The sequence below is a fragment of the Choloepus didactylus genome, chromosome 6 (genome assembly GCF_015220235.1).
Source record: "Choloepus didactylus isolate mChoDid1 chromosome 6, mChoDid1.pri, whole genome shotgun sequence".
NCBI lineage: Eukaryota > Metazoa > Chordata > Mammalia > Pilosa > Megalonychidae > Choloepus > Choloepus didactylus.
In genome coordinates this window covers 2,543,957-2,558,500 of record NC_051312.1, presented here as the reverse complement: position 1 = coordinate 2,558,500, position 14,544 = coordinate 2,543,957, and the positions used below count along the sequence as shown (strand labels likewise).

General features: G+C 59.4%; 1 protein-coding gene across 1 annotated transcript; it reads right to left on the bottom strand.

Annotated features, from left to right (window-relative positions):
- Positions 1-5,286: 5,286 nt before the first annotated feature.
- On the bottom strand, positions 5,287-9,495 carry LOC119535953 (basic proline-rich protein-like). The gene is made up of 4 exons (XM_037838344.1): positions 9,397-9,495; positions 9,236-9,304; positions 6,575-8,140; positions 5,287-5,817 (listed from the first exon to the last, which is right to left on the bottom strand). Exons 1-4 carry the CDS (start codon positions 9,493-9,495, stop codon positions 5,287-5,289), a joined length of 2,265 nt encoding a protein of 754 aa, XP_037694272.1.
- Between the last annotated feature and the right edge of the window lie 5,049 nt (positions 9,496-14,544).

Here is a 14,544-nt window from a genome sequence, read left to right as displayed (position 1 = left end):
TGATTGTGTGCATTTGAGTGTGTGCACAGGTATGTGTGTGAGTCTGTGTGTGCTTGTGTGCATGTGTCAGTGTGAGTCTGTGTGCACATGTGTGTGTACAAGTGTGCACGTGCCCTGGTCGGCCAGCTGCCTGGCTGTTTTCTTACACATGCTTGGCATTTTTTGCTGCTGAGTTGGGGGGCAGTGGTTGGGGGGAGGCCTTGAAGGGGGTTGTCTATGCCCGTCCTCTATCCAGGCTACACATTCTTGTGGTTGTCTCCTTAACTGGGTAAAAATTTGGGAAATTTCTAAATAAAACAAAACAAAAGAAAATATTTTCAAAAGGATTTCTGAATTGCTGCAGCACCCCCAGTTACCCAACCCCTAGGTCCTGGGAGACACCCCTTGGTGGGAACGAGGTGGAAGAGAGAACTTCCTAGCAGTCAACACTCTTCAAAAAGAGTCGCTCTTGAAGTGAAGAGCTCCCCGTCAGGAGAAGTACGCAAGCCACAGGGAGTGACAGCCTTCTCCACTGCTGGAGTCTGAAATATCAGGATCCAGGAGTCTTCACGTCTTTGGGTTCCAGGAGCCAGATGAGGGGTCCCAGACTCCACACGGGGCAGGCAGAGCACCCTCCGGGAACCCCAGCAGCTTGATGCCGACAGCGGGAGCAGGGCCAAGGGGCCCCAAGGGTCTCAGGCTGGTAGGGACAGTGGGGATGCCCGGGCACAGCTCGGTTACAATTGCGGTTGGGGTGAGCAGGGACTGGGGCTTAGGAGGGAAAAGGGTGGCTGGGATGAGGCCTCTCGGGCAGATGTCCTCTCGATGGCCACGGCCAACCTGTTGACTGCTGTGTCCTTAGTGTCTGGCCAGCGCTGGCCAGAGAAGGTTCTGGAAGGGGGTGTTGGGTAAGGCTCTGGGGACATGTTCAGGGGCTGAGGAAGAGGGGCCCATCCTGATGACCTGCGCTTCCTCCCAATGGTGGGCACAGGTCAGTGGAGAGTGGGTGGCAGCTGGGGACTGAGTTGATCCTGAGGATGGGGACGAGTGGGCAGGTGCATGGCAGCCACTGTGGGACCAAGAAGATGCTGAGCAGGTGGGGGAGCCACCTGGCACACGGCGGGGGGCTTCACAAACCTCCAGTGAGTTAAAAGCTGGCAGCTGGGATGGTGGGGGGGTGGGCTGGAGGGCTCGTCCAAGGTTGGCAGGGGCAGCCCAGGGGCTGAGCAGAGCGGCGATGGCTTGGGAGAAGAGGCAGAGATGGTGGCGGCAGAGGGAGGGGACAGGGGGCAGGGGGAGGGTGGGTTGGACTGCAGGACCCTACAGGAGGATTGGGGGCCCCATGAAGGTCTAGGGGTGGTCTGGAGAGGCCAGGGGCTGGAGCTGTGGAGGCTGAGGGGCCGTGAGGCTGTCCCCCTGCTGGGTGAATGAAGGCAGAGAGGAAGCTGGGGGCAGGAGTGTGGTGGGGGGCTCAGACCCCCAGGGGTTAATGGGGAACAAGACTTCCGCTCCCCAGTTTGTCCTGTCCTCTGCCAGACTGCCCGTCTGAAATGCTGGGGGTTTTTCTCCCCACACCGAGGACCGTGGCCTGGAAGCCCCCTCTGGGTGCGTGGAGGGGTCCTGGGGCCGCTGGGCCCAGGCACGTGAGAAGCAGAACCCAGAAAGCCTCCTTCTGCTGCCACCTGTACAGGGGTCCCAGATCCCGTCGGGGCAGTCCTTGGAGCTCCTGGGAGGAGGCCAGTGAAGAACTGGGGGTAAGGGGGGCAGTTGGCCACTCAAGCAGGGGTCCCTTCTCTTCCCCACGGCCCTTGGGGACCCCTTGCTTGGTCCCTGGGGCCCCAGGATGGGCCGACCAGGCTGGATGCGAACGTGCACTTTGGGGGAAAGTCCGAGCCTGGGGTGACGGCCACCCAGGGCTGCCTGTTTGCAGGGCTGCGTCTGCAGTGCCCACGGGTATCTGGCCCCCGCCCACCGCCCACCGCCCACCGCACACCCCACAGCCTGGTTTTCCTGGAGACTCGGAGAACCCCGCCGGGTGTCTTTGGGGGCTCCTTGGGGTCTCAGCTTTCCCTTTCACAATCAGACCCATCTGTGTTGTTTGTCAGTGGTGCTTTTAGCTTGAGGTGGCCTCTGGCCTCCTTCAGGCTCGATGGAGTGGGGGATCGGGCCTGAGTCCCCTGGGTGGGGTGCCTGCCCTCCCTGAACTCCAGCTCACGGGGAGGAAGGCTGGGGCCCCCGGGGACCCTGACCATCCCTGATACCCGTCTCAGGGCAGCCAGTGTCTGCCCCTCCCTGCCCGCTGCTCGCCCCCCTCCAGCCCAGCTGCATTCCTCGTGGGCGCCGTGGGACACCTGCCAGGTTCCCCTGGCCTTAGAAGAGCGACTCCCGTTGCTGTGGTCCGAGGGGCCTGTCTACACTGGGCAGCCAGTCTGGACTCCTGTGGGTTGTCCTGAGCATGTGCAGATGGCTCAGCTGCAGCCAGGCAGGCCCCACCCCTGGGCCAGCCTGCACCACTGCATCAGTGCTTCACTCCACAGCCCTCTGTGGCTCCCCAGCACCCTCAGTCCCAGTCCCAGCTGCTCAGTCCCGTCATGTGTCTTGCTTTCCCACCCTGTCCCATCTGCACACTCCAGACCCCTGCCCCTGCACAGCTGGAGACCCTCTGCCAGGCCTCACCCTTGTTCAGCAGCCCCTCCCCACCATGGAGTGCCCTCCCCACTTTTCTTCCTGTCACGATTTCTCTCATGTCTTCCGTACCTAGCTCAATTGTCAGCTCCTACATCCTCCTCTGTGATGTCATGTGCCGGGAGCCTGATTCGGTTCACTGGATCCTCCCCAGGCACAGCCCTGATAATCTCACCTGAGGTGGGTGCTGTCACTGGCACAGGTGGGGAGACTGAGGCTCAGGCCCAGACACCTGCACCCAGCTGGTGAACCTGAGAGCTGGGAGCAGGGCCCAGGCTGGGGGGTGGTGGGGTGGGCAGGGAGGGCCTGCTGGGGTCAAACACCCTTCATCGCCAGCCTGGGAGCTGAGGAAGTCTAAACCCACAGATGACTGCTCACAATGGGCTCACCCATATGCTAGTTCATCCCTCCACCCACCCACCCATTCGTCCATCCATCCACCCACCCACCCATCTATCCACTCATCCATCCATCTGTCCGTCCATCCATCCACCCATCCACCGACACATTCGTCCACCCACCCACCCATCTATCCACTCATCCATCCATCTGTCCGTCCATCCATCCACCCATCCACCGACCCATTCATCCACCCATCCACCCGTCCACCCATCCACTCATCCATCCATCTGTCCGTTCATCCATCCACCCATCCATCCACCCATTCATCCACCCATCCACCCATCCATTCGTCCATCCATTCACCCATCTATACACCCACCCACCCACTGACCCATCTACCTATCCATGTGTCTATCCATCCATCTATTTGTCTGTCCATCTGCCTATCCATCTGTCATACATCCATTTGTCCATCCATCCATCCTCCCATCCATCCGTCCATTCATCTGTCCATCCATCCACCTACCCCCCCATCTACCCACACACCCATCCATCCATCCATCTGCCTGTCATCCACCCATCCATCCATCCATCCATCCACCCGCCCATCCCTTCGTTCCTTTGTGGATTCCGTGGCCGTGCACTCTGTGCTCACTTGGTGCCGGGGCTCTGCACAGAGGATGTCAAAAGTGCGGGACAGAGCCGGCCCACCCTCTAGGAGCTCCTGTCTGGAGGGTGAGACCTCGGGGATTCTGGTGACATGCTGTAGGCTGTGAGGGCCAGGGAGGGTCCTTGGTGGGGTGCTGGGAGTGGGGTTCAGGAGGTGAGGTGGAGGGCAGAGGGCAGACTGCGGAACAGAGGAAGGGCTGGGGCTGGAGTGGGCTGAGTGGACAGGGAGGAGGGAAGGGCCAGTCCTGAGCTGGGGAGCCCCAGGGAGGGGCCCTGCTCCCCGCTCCGGCCATCTGGGGGCTGGAAAACCTCGGCCTGGGCTGGCAGCATGGCCCCCGGCAGACGAGGCCCGGCGTGGCCCGGGCTCCAGGGTGTGCTCCCTGCCAGGGGTGCCCGCCCCTCCTCGGCCGAGCCAGCTCCTGCCGCCTCAAGGTGGCTGGTGTGTGGTGTCCCCGGCCACCTGTAACGGGGGCCACATGCCTCGCTTTCCCCACCAGGAAGGTGAGAACCACAGGAGCACAGGGATTCTTTGGGTAGGTTCTCGGCTCGGGGCCTGGCACACAGCAGGGGAGGCTGTCAGCCTCGGTCGCCCACGTCCTCTGGGTGCTCGGGGAAGGTGGACTGCAGAGAGGCCAGAGGCATGCGGCCCAAAGCTCCCCGGGCAGCCCGGGGCCCCACCAGGTCTGGGACCCCAGGGGGGGACAGCCTCCTCCTCTCCTCGTGCCTCAGTTTCCCCTGACTGAGAGCATGCTGCCGCCAGGCCTCTACCTGCATTTCCTCTGCGCTGCTGCCCTGTCCTCTGAGAGAAGCCCGTCCCTGAAGGCCGCAGAAGGCTCCGTCTGTCCTTCCAGAGCCGCCACCCACAGAGGCCAGCGAGTGCACCTGCCTCTTGCTTTGCTCTCTCAGCCAGTGTCTGTCGGGCCCTGCGTGGCTGCCGGGTGGACCAAAACCCCCGATGTCGTCATGAAGCCCACCTTCTCCTGGGCAGAGAGAAGTGAAAAAACATACCAGCAGATGGGCGGGCGGTCAGATGGCGATGAGTCTATGCGGAGCAAACCAAAGCGGGAACGAAAGCCACCCCGCGTGGCTGGGAAGGCTTTGGGAAGGTGCCCAGCTCTGTCTTGTTGGGGGCCCCCTCCACATGCCCACCCTGAGAGCTGAGATGGGGAGCCCACCGGGCAGGCTGGGGGTCCTCCAAAGGTGCCCTAAGCCTGGAACCTGTGGATGTGGCCTTTCCTGGCGAGGAGACCCCACAGTGGGGGGCAGGGGGGTGTAGCCTCAGAACCTGGGGAAGGAGTTGTCCCAGAGCCTCTGGGGGCTCCGTAATGTAACCATGAGGGTCCTTCTATGGGGAGGCAGAGGGTCCGAGGCAGGGAAGGGGTCATGACAGTGGAAGCCGGGGTCGGAGAGACATGGAGCCACGGGTCAGGGAACAGAGATGTTTCCGGAATGGGGGGTCTAGGGAACAGGTGATTCAATGAAGGGCCCGATCCTGGTGACCCCTGGATTTCAGGTAAACTGATCCGGGGCTCCAGAACATGAAGGGAGGAAACGTGGGTGCCGTGGGCCACCTGGGCTGTGGTGACTCGTTGGCAGCTGCAGAACGTGTGCTCAAGCTGAGCCCGGGGCTGAGGACGAGGCACACGGGTGCCCGTCCACTGTGGCGGTGTGGCCGTGGGCACGAGTGCTTCGGAAAACTGTCAGCACCCGCCGAGGCTGCACCCAGTGCTTGCTCCAGCCCAGCACCCAGCTCCCGGGCACATTCCCACAGAATTCCAGAGACGCGGCCGAGGACGTGCCACGCGCTGCCCGTGACAGCCTCAAGTCGGGCACCCCCGGCCTCCGGATGGAGTGGGTGGCCGTGGAGTGGCCACGAGTTGGGGCCCTGCACGACCGGGGACCCACGAGCGGTGACTTCACAGCACACGGGCGAACCTCAGGCCCGGACACCAGCGATGGCGGCGATGGACAGAAGCTGGCGGGCAGGGTGGGTGGACGGGGACTGAGTGGCCGGGAGGGGACCCGCTGACCCCGGGACAGGGGCGACACACTGCTGCCCCCCGGGGCTGCTTCCAGCCTGCGCCCCTGCTCGGTGCCCTGCCGCGGCGCATTTCTCTGTGGGTGCTGGACGTCACCAAACGGCTGAAAGTAAAGCAAGCAGAGGAAATAGGGGAGTTGGGGGCCAGGAAGGGGCCTCTGAGAGGGAGCTGGGGATGGGGTCGGGCCACGCAGGAGTGAGGGGAGGCAGGGAGGGGCAGTGTGGCTGAGGACCGGCAGGGGCTGCGCGGAGGCGAACGGAGCTCGGGGAACTTCTCCGAGCAAGGCCGTGTACTTCTTGTTTTTTTTTAACTTTTTATTTTGAAATAATGTTAAACTTACCGGACAGTTGCAAAGATAATTCAAAATCCTTAGAGAACTCAATTCACTCCCCACCCCAATCCCCAGAGTTACCAACTTCTAACATTTTGCCACATTTGTTATATGATTCTATCATCTCTGTCTGTCTGTCTGTCATCTCTCATTTTCCAAACATTGGAGAGCAAGTTGCATGCATTGTGCTTCTTGAACACTCAATAATTCCATGTATGTTTCGAAAGAACGAGGATATTCACTTATGAAACCGTCTTCAGTGCAGTTACCGGGTTCACGCAGCTGACCACCGAGGCAGAGCTGACAGTCTGCTCTGCTTTCCCACTTGTCCCCAAGGGTCCTTTTGGGCACTTTCTCCTCCGTTATCAGACCCAGCCCAGGACCTTGCATCGCATTGAATTATGATCTCTTTGTCCGTCTCCTTTTTTAACTGTGGAAAGTCTGTACGACATGAGCTTCCCCACCTCAACCACTCCAAGCGTGCAATTCGGGGGCTAATCCCATCCCATCGCCCCCACCCATTTGTTACCAGGACTTTCCTGTCCCCTGGCCAGAGGCCCTGCCCCTGTTGGGCGTTGACCCCCATTCCTGCCCCCGGAGCCCCCAGTCCCGCCTCCCTGCGCCTGTGTGCTCCTGCTCTCAGGCAGGTGGAACCCGGGCCCTCGTGCCTGCCCTCACACACGCGACATCTTCGGGGTTCTCCAGGCCGCAGGGTGTCCCAGTACTTCGCTGCTTTCTTGGCGGGACAGTGGTCCGTGGGGTGGACGGACGGACCCCGTTTGGCAGGGCTCCTCGAACCCTGCTGGGGAGGTGACTGCGAAGGGCAGGCAGGGGACGCTCTGGGAGGCTCCAGTGGCGGTGCTCGGCCCAGGCTAGGCCAGGGCAGGGGTGGGTGTCGGGGCTGAGGCAGGTGGGACAGGACCCCGTGCCCGGGGGCTCCGGCCCGAGTGGTGGGCTGGCCCCGGAAGGTGTCGGCGAGGCTGCAGGGCAGCGGGGTGGAGGGGAGCAGGCCTGGGAGTTTGGTTCCTGATGCGCTAAGAGGGAGATGATGGAATTCGGAGGGGAGGTCCCGGGGGGCTGCCCATTGGGGGTTCTCTGGTAGAGGTGGCTGAAGCCGCTGGCAGGACGTGCTGTGGGGAGGGGGGAGCCTGCGTCCCCCGTGCTCCACTGCCCAGAGTTTCGGGCTCAGCAGGGTCCCACACAGCCCTAGACACGGGCCTGGGTCCCCGCTGCCCCCCACTCCCACACAGCCTCCTGCCCGGGTCCTGGCGCCCAGCGTGGGTCCGGGGAGTGCTGACCGGGCCACAGTGACCCTCTGCCCTCCGCCGAGCACCCTCACCTGGACATGTCGGGGACCCAGGTCACCACACGGGGCGGGGCCAGTGGAGCCTTGGGGTGTGTCCTTGATAGGCCCGCTGGCCCCTGGCCAGGGTGGGCCCCCACTGCGGACCCCGGGGTCCCAGGGCCCCAGCGCCCACTGCCCCAGCTCCCTCCTCCTGCACCTGGGCTGGGTGGGGGGCAGCTGCACCGAGGGGGAAAGGGCCCCCAAGATTCCGGGCCTGAAGGCGCCCAGGCTGGGATGGGAAACACTCTGGGTTGCACCCCCCACACTGCCTTCACCCACCCCACTCTGCTGCTGACCCCTGACCCGCCCAAGAGGCAAAGGCTCAGCCACTTGGGGCTGTCTGGGGTCATTTGCCAGGGGAGAGACCCTGAAAGGAGGAGGTGGGTCCCCGCTGAGCCGCCTGGCATCCTCAGGGGGGGCTGTAGCCATCAGATAGGGGGCAAAAGGTCTTGGTGCAGCCTCTGTTTGTGCCCACCACTGGCTCTGGGGTGTCCAAGCCCCTCTGGGGGTCTGGCCAGGGGAAGGGGCTGCTTTCCTGACAGGGCCATACATGCTGCTGTGCTCTGTACTTTGGGGCCCCACTTCAGGAGGAGATATACCCTGGTGACATGACCGGTGGTCTGCAGGCTGCTCCCAGCCCCCAGCCCCAAAGGCTTCCTCCCAGGCTGAGCCGCTGGGACCTGGGGTGAGAGTCCCGGGCAGGTCGGGGACCCCACGTTTCTTTCCTGGGCCCTGAGTGAGCGTGTAGACCTGGGCCCGGTTCAGATGTTGCTCTGGTCACCTTTCTGAGGCCCTTCTGGGGGCTGGACTGAGGGCTCGGCTGGGACAGCGGCAGGGGCGGGGGCAGGAGGTAGAGGGCTCCCAAATGCCCCCCCTGAAGGCTCAGCAGGTGGGGTGACATGTGGCTGGGGGGAGCCGGCACCCTGCTGCAGAAAGTCTGCATTACTGGGGGGCCAGGGGCGTGGGAGGGGCTTCTGGGGTGGGAAGCCCAAGGGCAAGGGCCGAAGGGGGGCACTGAGGTGTGGGGGAGGGCCCCAGGGGGTTCTGGCTGCTCCCACAGGCCCCCCAGCCCCCTTGTCCAGACAGCAGCCGACGCAGGGATCCCTGCAGGGCCCTGCAGAGCAGCGGCCACCCCGTGCTACTGTCCCTGTGTATACACAGGCTGGCTGTGGCCTGTGTATACACACGCGTGTGTGGCATGCCCAGGGGTTGGAGGCTGTGCCCCAGATCCACAGGCTGTCAAGGGGGCCGGGAAGCAGGCGGGGATGGGGGGGGTACTGGCCGCTTGACAAGGCTGAATGGGGGTCTGGGGGCCAATGTCTTTTGGAAACAACTTGCAAAGCCAAGTTCCTGCTGCGGGCAGGCCAGGGGTCAGCCGGCTGTTACGAGGACTGGACCATTGCCCCATTGGGGGTGGGGACCCTGGGGGCTGAGCACCCTCAGGGCAGGGCCCTGGCCTGGCCGGGTCCTTGGGGGCCCCCATCCATGGGGGGGGGGTGGCCCAGCCCTGAGTTCAGTCACTTCCTGCTTATAAGGAAACGGCCCCTCTCCTTCCTCCCCTAATTGAATTATTTGGGGCTCGCCTGGCGGCCTCGGGGCCCTGCACTCGGACTTAACAGACCACAGCAGCACCTGGGGGAGGTGGTAGGGGGCGTGGGCTGGGGCAGCAGGGCCCCGGGAGCTCCTGAGACATGCCCTTGGCAAAGGCTGTGCATGTCTTCAAGGACTTAGACATCCCCAGCCACAAGCAGGCCGCAGAGGACTGAGGCCCAGCCTTCCTGCGTGTGTCCATTCATTCATTCATTCATTCACGCATCCATCGGTGCATGTGCTCGCTGTGCCCACACATGCATCCCAGGTCAGCACCCGCTGGGACCCTGGCACCGAAAGGCTGCTCAGGTCCGAGTCCCTGATCTGGGGACAATAGGAGCACCTCATGTGGGGGTCCGGGCAGGGGCGGCCCCCGAGACCAGCCCCGCAGGAGCCCAGGAGTCACCTGCTCACACCCGCATGCTGTCTCGCCAGTCCTGGCCCCGCTGTTCCTGGGGAGCTGGGCAGATTTGAGGAGCCGCTCCTCCCATGGCACTGACCATGGCCTCCCGCATTCACGTCCTGCAGCCATGCTAGTCACCAGGCCCCGGGCCTCCCCTGGGCATGGCCTCCCACACCTCTCCCCTCAGGCCGCTTGCTCCCAGCCTGGCTCCCCCTGCCTCTCTCCTCACCAACACCCTCCGACCTTCGTGGCCCTCCGGGGGCGTCTCCAGGGGCTGCTGGAAGAAATGACCTCGGTCCAAATGCGAGGTGTTGGCCACGCTCCCCTGGAGGCCCAGGGGAGGCTCCTGCTGGCCTCTATCAGCTCCCAGATCCCCCAGCCTCCCGTGGCCTCCAGCTGCATCCCTCCCACCTCTGAATTTGCATGGCCACTTCTCCGTGTCCACATCTCCCAGCCCCTCCCCCACGAAGACTCTAGTCCTTGAATTCAGGACCCACCAGATCCAGGGTGGCCTTATTCAACCACATCACCAAAGACCCTTGTGCCAGTTTGGATGTGTTATGTTCCCCAGAACACCATCATCTTCAATGCAATCTTGTGTGGGCAGATGTATTAGTGTTGAATAGAGTGTAATTCTTTGAGTGTTTCCATGGAGATATGACCCACCCAACTGAGGGTGATAGCCAATTGGATAATTTCCATGGAGGTGTGGCCCTGCCCATTCAGCATGGGCCTTGATTAGTTTACTGGAGCACTATATAAGCTCAGACAGAAGGAGCGAGCTTGCTACAGCCAAGAGGGACACTTTGAAGAATGCACAGGTGCTGAGAGAGGAGCTGCAGTTTACAGAGACATTTTGGAGACAGACTTGAAAAGCAGATTTATGCTCTGGAGAAGCTAAGAGAGGACAAACGCCCCAAGAGCAACTAAGAGTGAAAATTTGGAGAGAAGCTGAAGCTTAGAGAGGAATGTCCTGGGAGAAAGCCATTTTGAAACCAGAACTCCGGAGCAGACGCCAGCCACATGCCTTCCCAGCTAACAGAGGTTTTCCGGATGCCATTGGCCATCCTCCAGTGAGGGTATCTGATTGCTGATGCCTTACCTTGGACACTTTATGGCCTTAAGACTGTAACTGCGTAACCAAATAAACCCCCTTTTATAAAAGCCCATCCATCTCTGGTGTTTTGTATTCTGGCAGCATTAGCAAACTGGAACAGATTTTGGTACCAGGAGTGGGGTGCTTTTGCTGCTGAGCTTGCAAATACCAAACATATTGGAATGGCTTTTTAAATGGATAAGGGGGAAGATTCTGGAAGAATTGTGAGGCGCTTGATAGAAAAGGTCTAAACTGCTTTGAAGAGATTATTTGTGGAAATACGGACTCTAAAGATACTTCTGATGAGGACTTAAACAGAAATGTTGAAAGTGTCATTGCAAACTAGAAGGAAGGTGATCCTTGTTTTAAAGTGGCAGAGAATTTGGCAAAATTGAGTCCGGGTGTTGGATGGAAGGAAGAATTTGAGAGTGACAAGCTGGGATATTTGGCTGATGAGATTTTGAAGCTAGAAGTTGTGGATATAGCATGGCTTCTCCTTGCAGCTTATAGTAAAATGCTAGCACAGAGAGAGAGAAACTTAGAACTAAACTCTTGGGCTCAAAGAAACCAGAAACTGATGGTTTAGAAAATTCTGGGCTTCCAGGGGGTGGAACCCCAGAAGGTACAGCCCAATGTGAGGATTTAAAACCAAACATGGAACACCACAGACATTTCAGTACAAGCCAGGATTGGAGATGGAGTTATCCAGAAAGGATTTGTGGAAAGTCCTATTGTCTGATGGCTTTGACCCCTGTGTGCTTCATGAGAAGCCAACAGAATTTTTGCAAGATCTTTATAGATGGAGCCGCTGCTGATCTGGACTGGAGGAGACAGACAAGGAACAAACTGAAGGAAAAATTTCTTCAAAGATAGAGTCATGGAGGTTAAGATTTGGAATCCAGAGGTCTGAGGCTGGGAGAGCAGAGTGACCCACATGCATGGAAAGGGTGAGTTAGCTCTGGAGGCCAAGGGTGGACCTTACTCCTCGACGCTCAGGAAGAGTTCTGCCACCCCAGGCCCCAAAGAGGGTGGAGCACATTCCCCAGGGATTGGGGAGAGCCTGGGCACCACCCCACTGTTCAGAGAGGTAGAGACTTTGTCCCGGAGAGGCAGGAGTCTGGGTGACACCCTAATGTTGAGGAGGGTGGGGCCAAAAAGGTGGTCTCCCCAATGTGTGGATATGTTGGAGCACTCACCCCAGCATTTGGAGAGAAAAGGGCTGCCACGAAAGCCCTTGGAAAGGGTTAGACTCCCGCTCTCTCAAGCCCCAAGGATGCATCATCATTCTGTAAATGACTCTCAGACTTTGAAATCTAATGGAGTTTGCCCTGCAGGTTTTAGGAAATGTTTTGGTCCCTTAAACCCTGTTTTCCTTTCAGTTTCTCCTTATGGCAATGGGAATGTTTATCCTATGAATGTTCCTCCTTATATATTGGAAGTAGATAAACTTGTTCTAAGTTTCACAGGGTCCACAGCTAGAGGGGAATTTTGCTTTAGGACAGACCATGCCTATAACTGATTTTGATGGGATCTGTACTTAACTATGTTACTGAAATGATTAAGTTTCTGTGATATTGTGATGGGATGAATGTATTTTGTATATGGAAAGATCATGCCATTTGGGGGCCCAGGGGGTGGAATGTACCAGTTTGGATGTATGTCCTCCAGAACAAAGCCATTATCTTTGAAGCAATCTTGTGTGGGCAGATGTATTAGTGTTGATTAGATTGTAATTCCTTGGGTGTTTCCATGGAGACGTGCCCCAACCATCTGTGGGTGATGACTCTGATTGGATAATTTCCATGGAGGCGTGGCCCTGCCCATTCAGCATGGGCCTTGATTAGTTCACTGGAGCACTATATAAGCTCAGACAGAAGGAGCGAGCTTGCTACAGCCGAGAGGGTCACGTTGAAGAACGCACATGAGCTGAGAGAGGAGCTGCAGCTTACAGAGACATGTTGGAAATGATCTTTGAAAGCAGACTTTTGCTCTGGAGAAGCTAAGAGAGGACAAACACCACAAGAACAACTGAGAGTAACACTTTTAAGGAACTGCAGCCTAGAGAGGAGTGTCCTGGGAGAAAGCCATTTTGAATCCAGAACTCCAGAGCAGACGCCAGCCATGTGCCTTCCCAGCTAACAGAGGTTTTCCAGACACCATTGGCCATCCTCCAGTGAAGGTACCCGATTGCTGATGTGTTACCTTGGACACTTTATGCCCTAAGACTGTAACTGTGTAACCAAATAAACCCCCTTTATAAAAGCCAATCTATTTCTGGTGTTTTGCATTCCAACAGCATTAGCAAACTGGAACAACTGTCTTTCCAAATATGGCCCTGTCCCCAGGGCTGGTGGTGAAGACTCACATGTACCTTTCTGCGGGGCTCAGTTAAGCCCACAGCAGCCTGCACCCCGACGTGATTCAGGCTTAACTTCCTCACAAGGCCTTTTAAGTCCTGGCCGGTCTATGCAGCTCCATCCTGGGACCCTACAGCCCACCTGGGATGTTCTCGGGACAAGGAGGCCCTGTGTGGTCCCGGTGGGATACTCCCTCCCTGGTGGGCAGTGGGGGGTGGTCTCTGTGTCCAGATCAGCACAGCTGCAAGCAGAGAGCTTGGAGGAGCATGGCGACCAAAAGGAGGTGACAATTGTGATGTTCTTACTCACTTGTTGTTTAGCCTGAAAATGGCTGTATTCGTTTTCCAGGCTGCTAAAACAAGCACCATGCAGAGGGTGGGCTTAGCGGGAATGCACGGGCCCACAGTGTCTGAGGCTGGGGGGCTGGCTTCCTCCTGGGTGGGCATCTTCTGGCCGGCAGCCACCTCTGGGGTTCCTTGGCTTTCCTGTCACGATGCAGACGCGGTGTCTTCTTTCTCTTCAGGGTTCCAGTGACATCCAGCTCTAGCTGCTCCCCGGGGCTTCTCTTTCCGGGTCCAATATCCTTTGCCTGTAAGGACTTCAGCCAATTTGGGTGAAAGCCCACTGCCACACAGTCTGGGCCACACTTTAACTAAAACATCTTCAGAGGTCCCTGTGCAAGGGGGTTTACACCCCCAGAGACCTGAGCAAGCTCTCGTGGGGTGCGCTGTCACTGTTAGAGCCCGGCCATGTCTACCAACACCAATTTGCACCTCTCTGGACCCAGCCCCTGCCCTGGCCACCCGGACCCCAGAAACAGAAAGCTCCAGGGGGCGAGGACACGTGTGCAAGCTTTCACGAGAAGGGAGGCAAACCCTGCGGGATACTGATTACGTGCTTCAACGTGGCGGGCCTGGGCCGGGGGACCGGATCCACCCCTGGGGAGGGTAGTGGGTACGGGTGACAGCGCCCTCCACAGCCCCCCGGGCCTGCTGAGAAGGTGAGGCCGGAGGCAGGCCCCAATTCCTCACCCAAAACCAAACCGTTGGAGGAAAGCTTTGCCGGGTAGACCGCCTCCCTCGTCTAACCACTCAACCCCTCCGTTACAATGCAACGTCCCCTACTGCCAGTGCGCCATGCACCAATCATTGTGCAACACCCAAACAAACCAACCTCCGCGCCCCTCTCAGAACCAATCCAAGCCTTATACCTCTACAGCTACCCCGCCCCTTCTAGACTGCCCGTTATTAAGCTTGTACTCTCCCCAATAAACTCTCTCTCTGGTTTCTCACCCTAAAAGAAACGTGTCCCACCTGTTCCCTTTCTCGCCGCCCTCCATACTTTGCACACCTCCGCGGGGACTGGCAAGTCCCCCCGCCTCGCCCCTCGCCTCCGGGAAAGAGCCCCCGCCGCCGGTACCCTCCGAGCAATCCTGAGAGCCTAGGATTTAGCGACCGGCCGCCACCCCCCCCCCCAGACGAATCAATTGCGACCGCAAAACCCAGCTCCTCATCGGCTGGCAAGCGAAGGTGCCCGGCACAGGTCAGCACCACAACAGCTGGATTTCAGGAATGCCAGGCAACCCAGCTGCTCGGGGCTGAGGGCGGCCTGGGCCTGTATCTGTGCAGGGAGAGCTGGGGGCTGGGAGGGAGGGCTTGGCCACTTGGCACCACCCAGGCCACCGCCCTTCCCTGGCCCTGCCCAGGGG

What these genes read in the sequence shown, in the direction of transcription:
- LOC119535953 (XM_037838344.1), bottom strand. Translation starts at nt 9,495, where the DNA reads ATGCGGGAGGCCATGGTCAGTGCCATGGGAGGAGCGGCTCCTCAAATC. An exon ending in ACTGGCGAGACAGCATGCGG is followed by an intron (nt 9,305 to 9,396) that starts GTGTGAGCAGGT and finishes TATTGTCCCCAG; the next exon opens with ATCAGGGACTCGGACCTGAG. An exon ending in TGCTGACCTGGGATGCATGT is followed by an intron (nt 8,141 to 9,235) that starts GTGGGCACAGCG and finishes AACCGGGCCCAG; the next exon opens with GTCTACACGCTCACTCAGGG.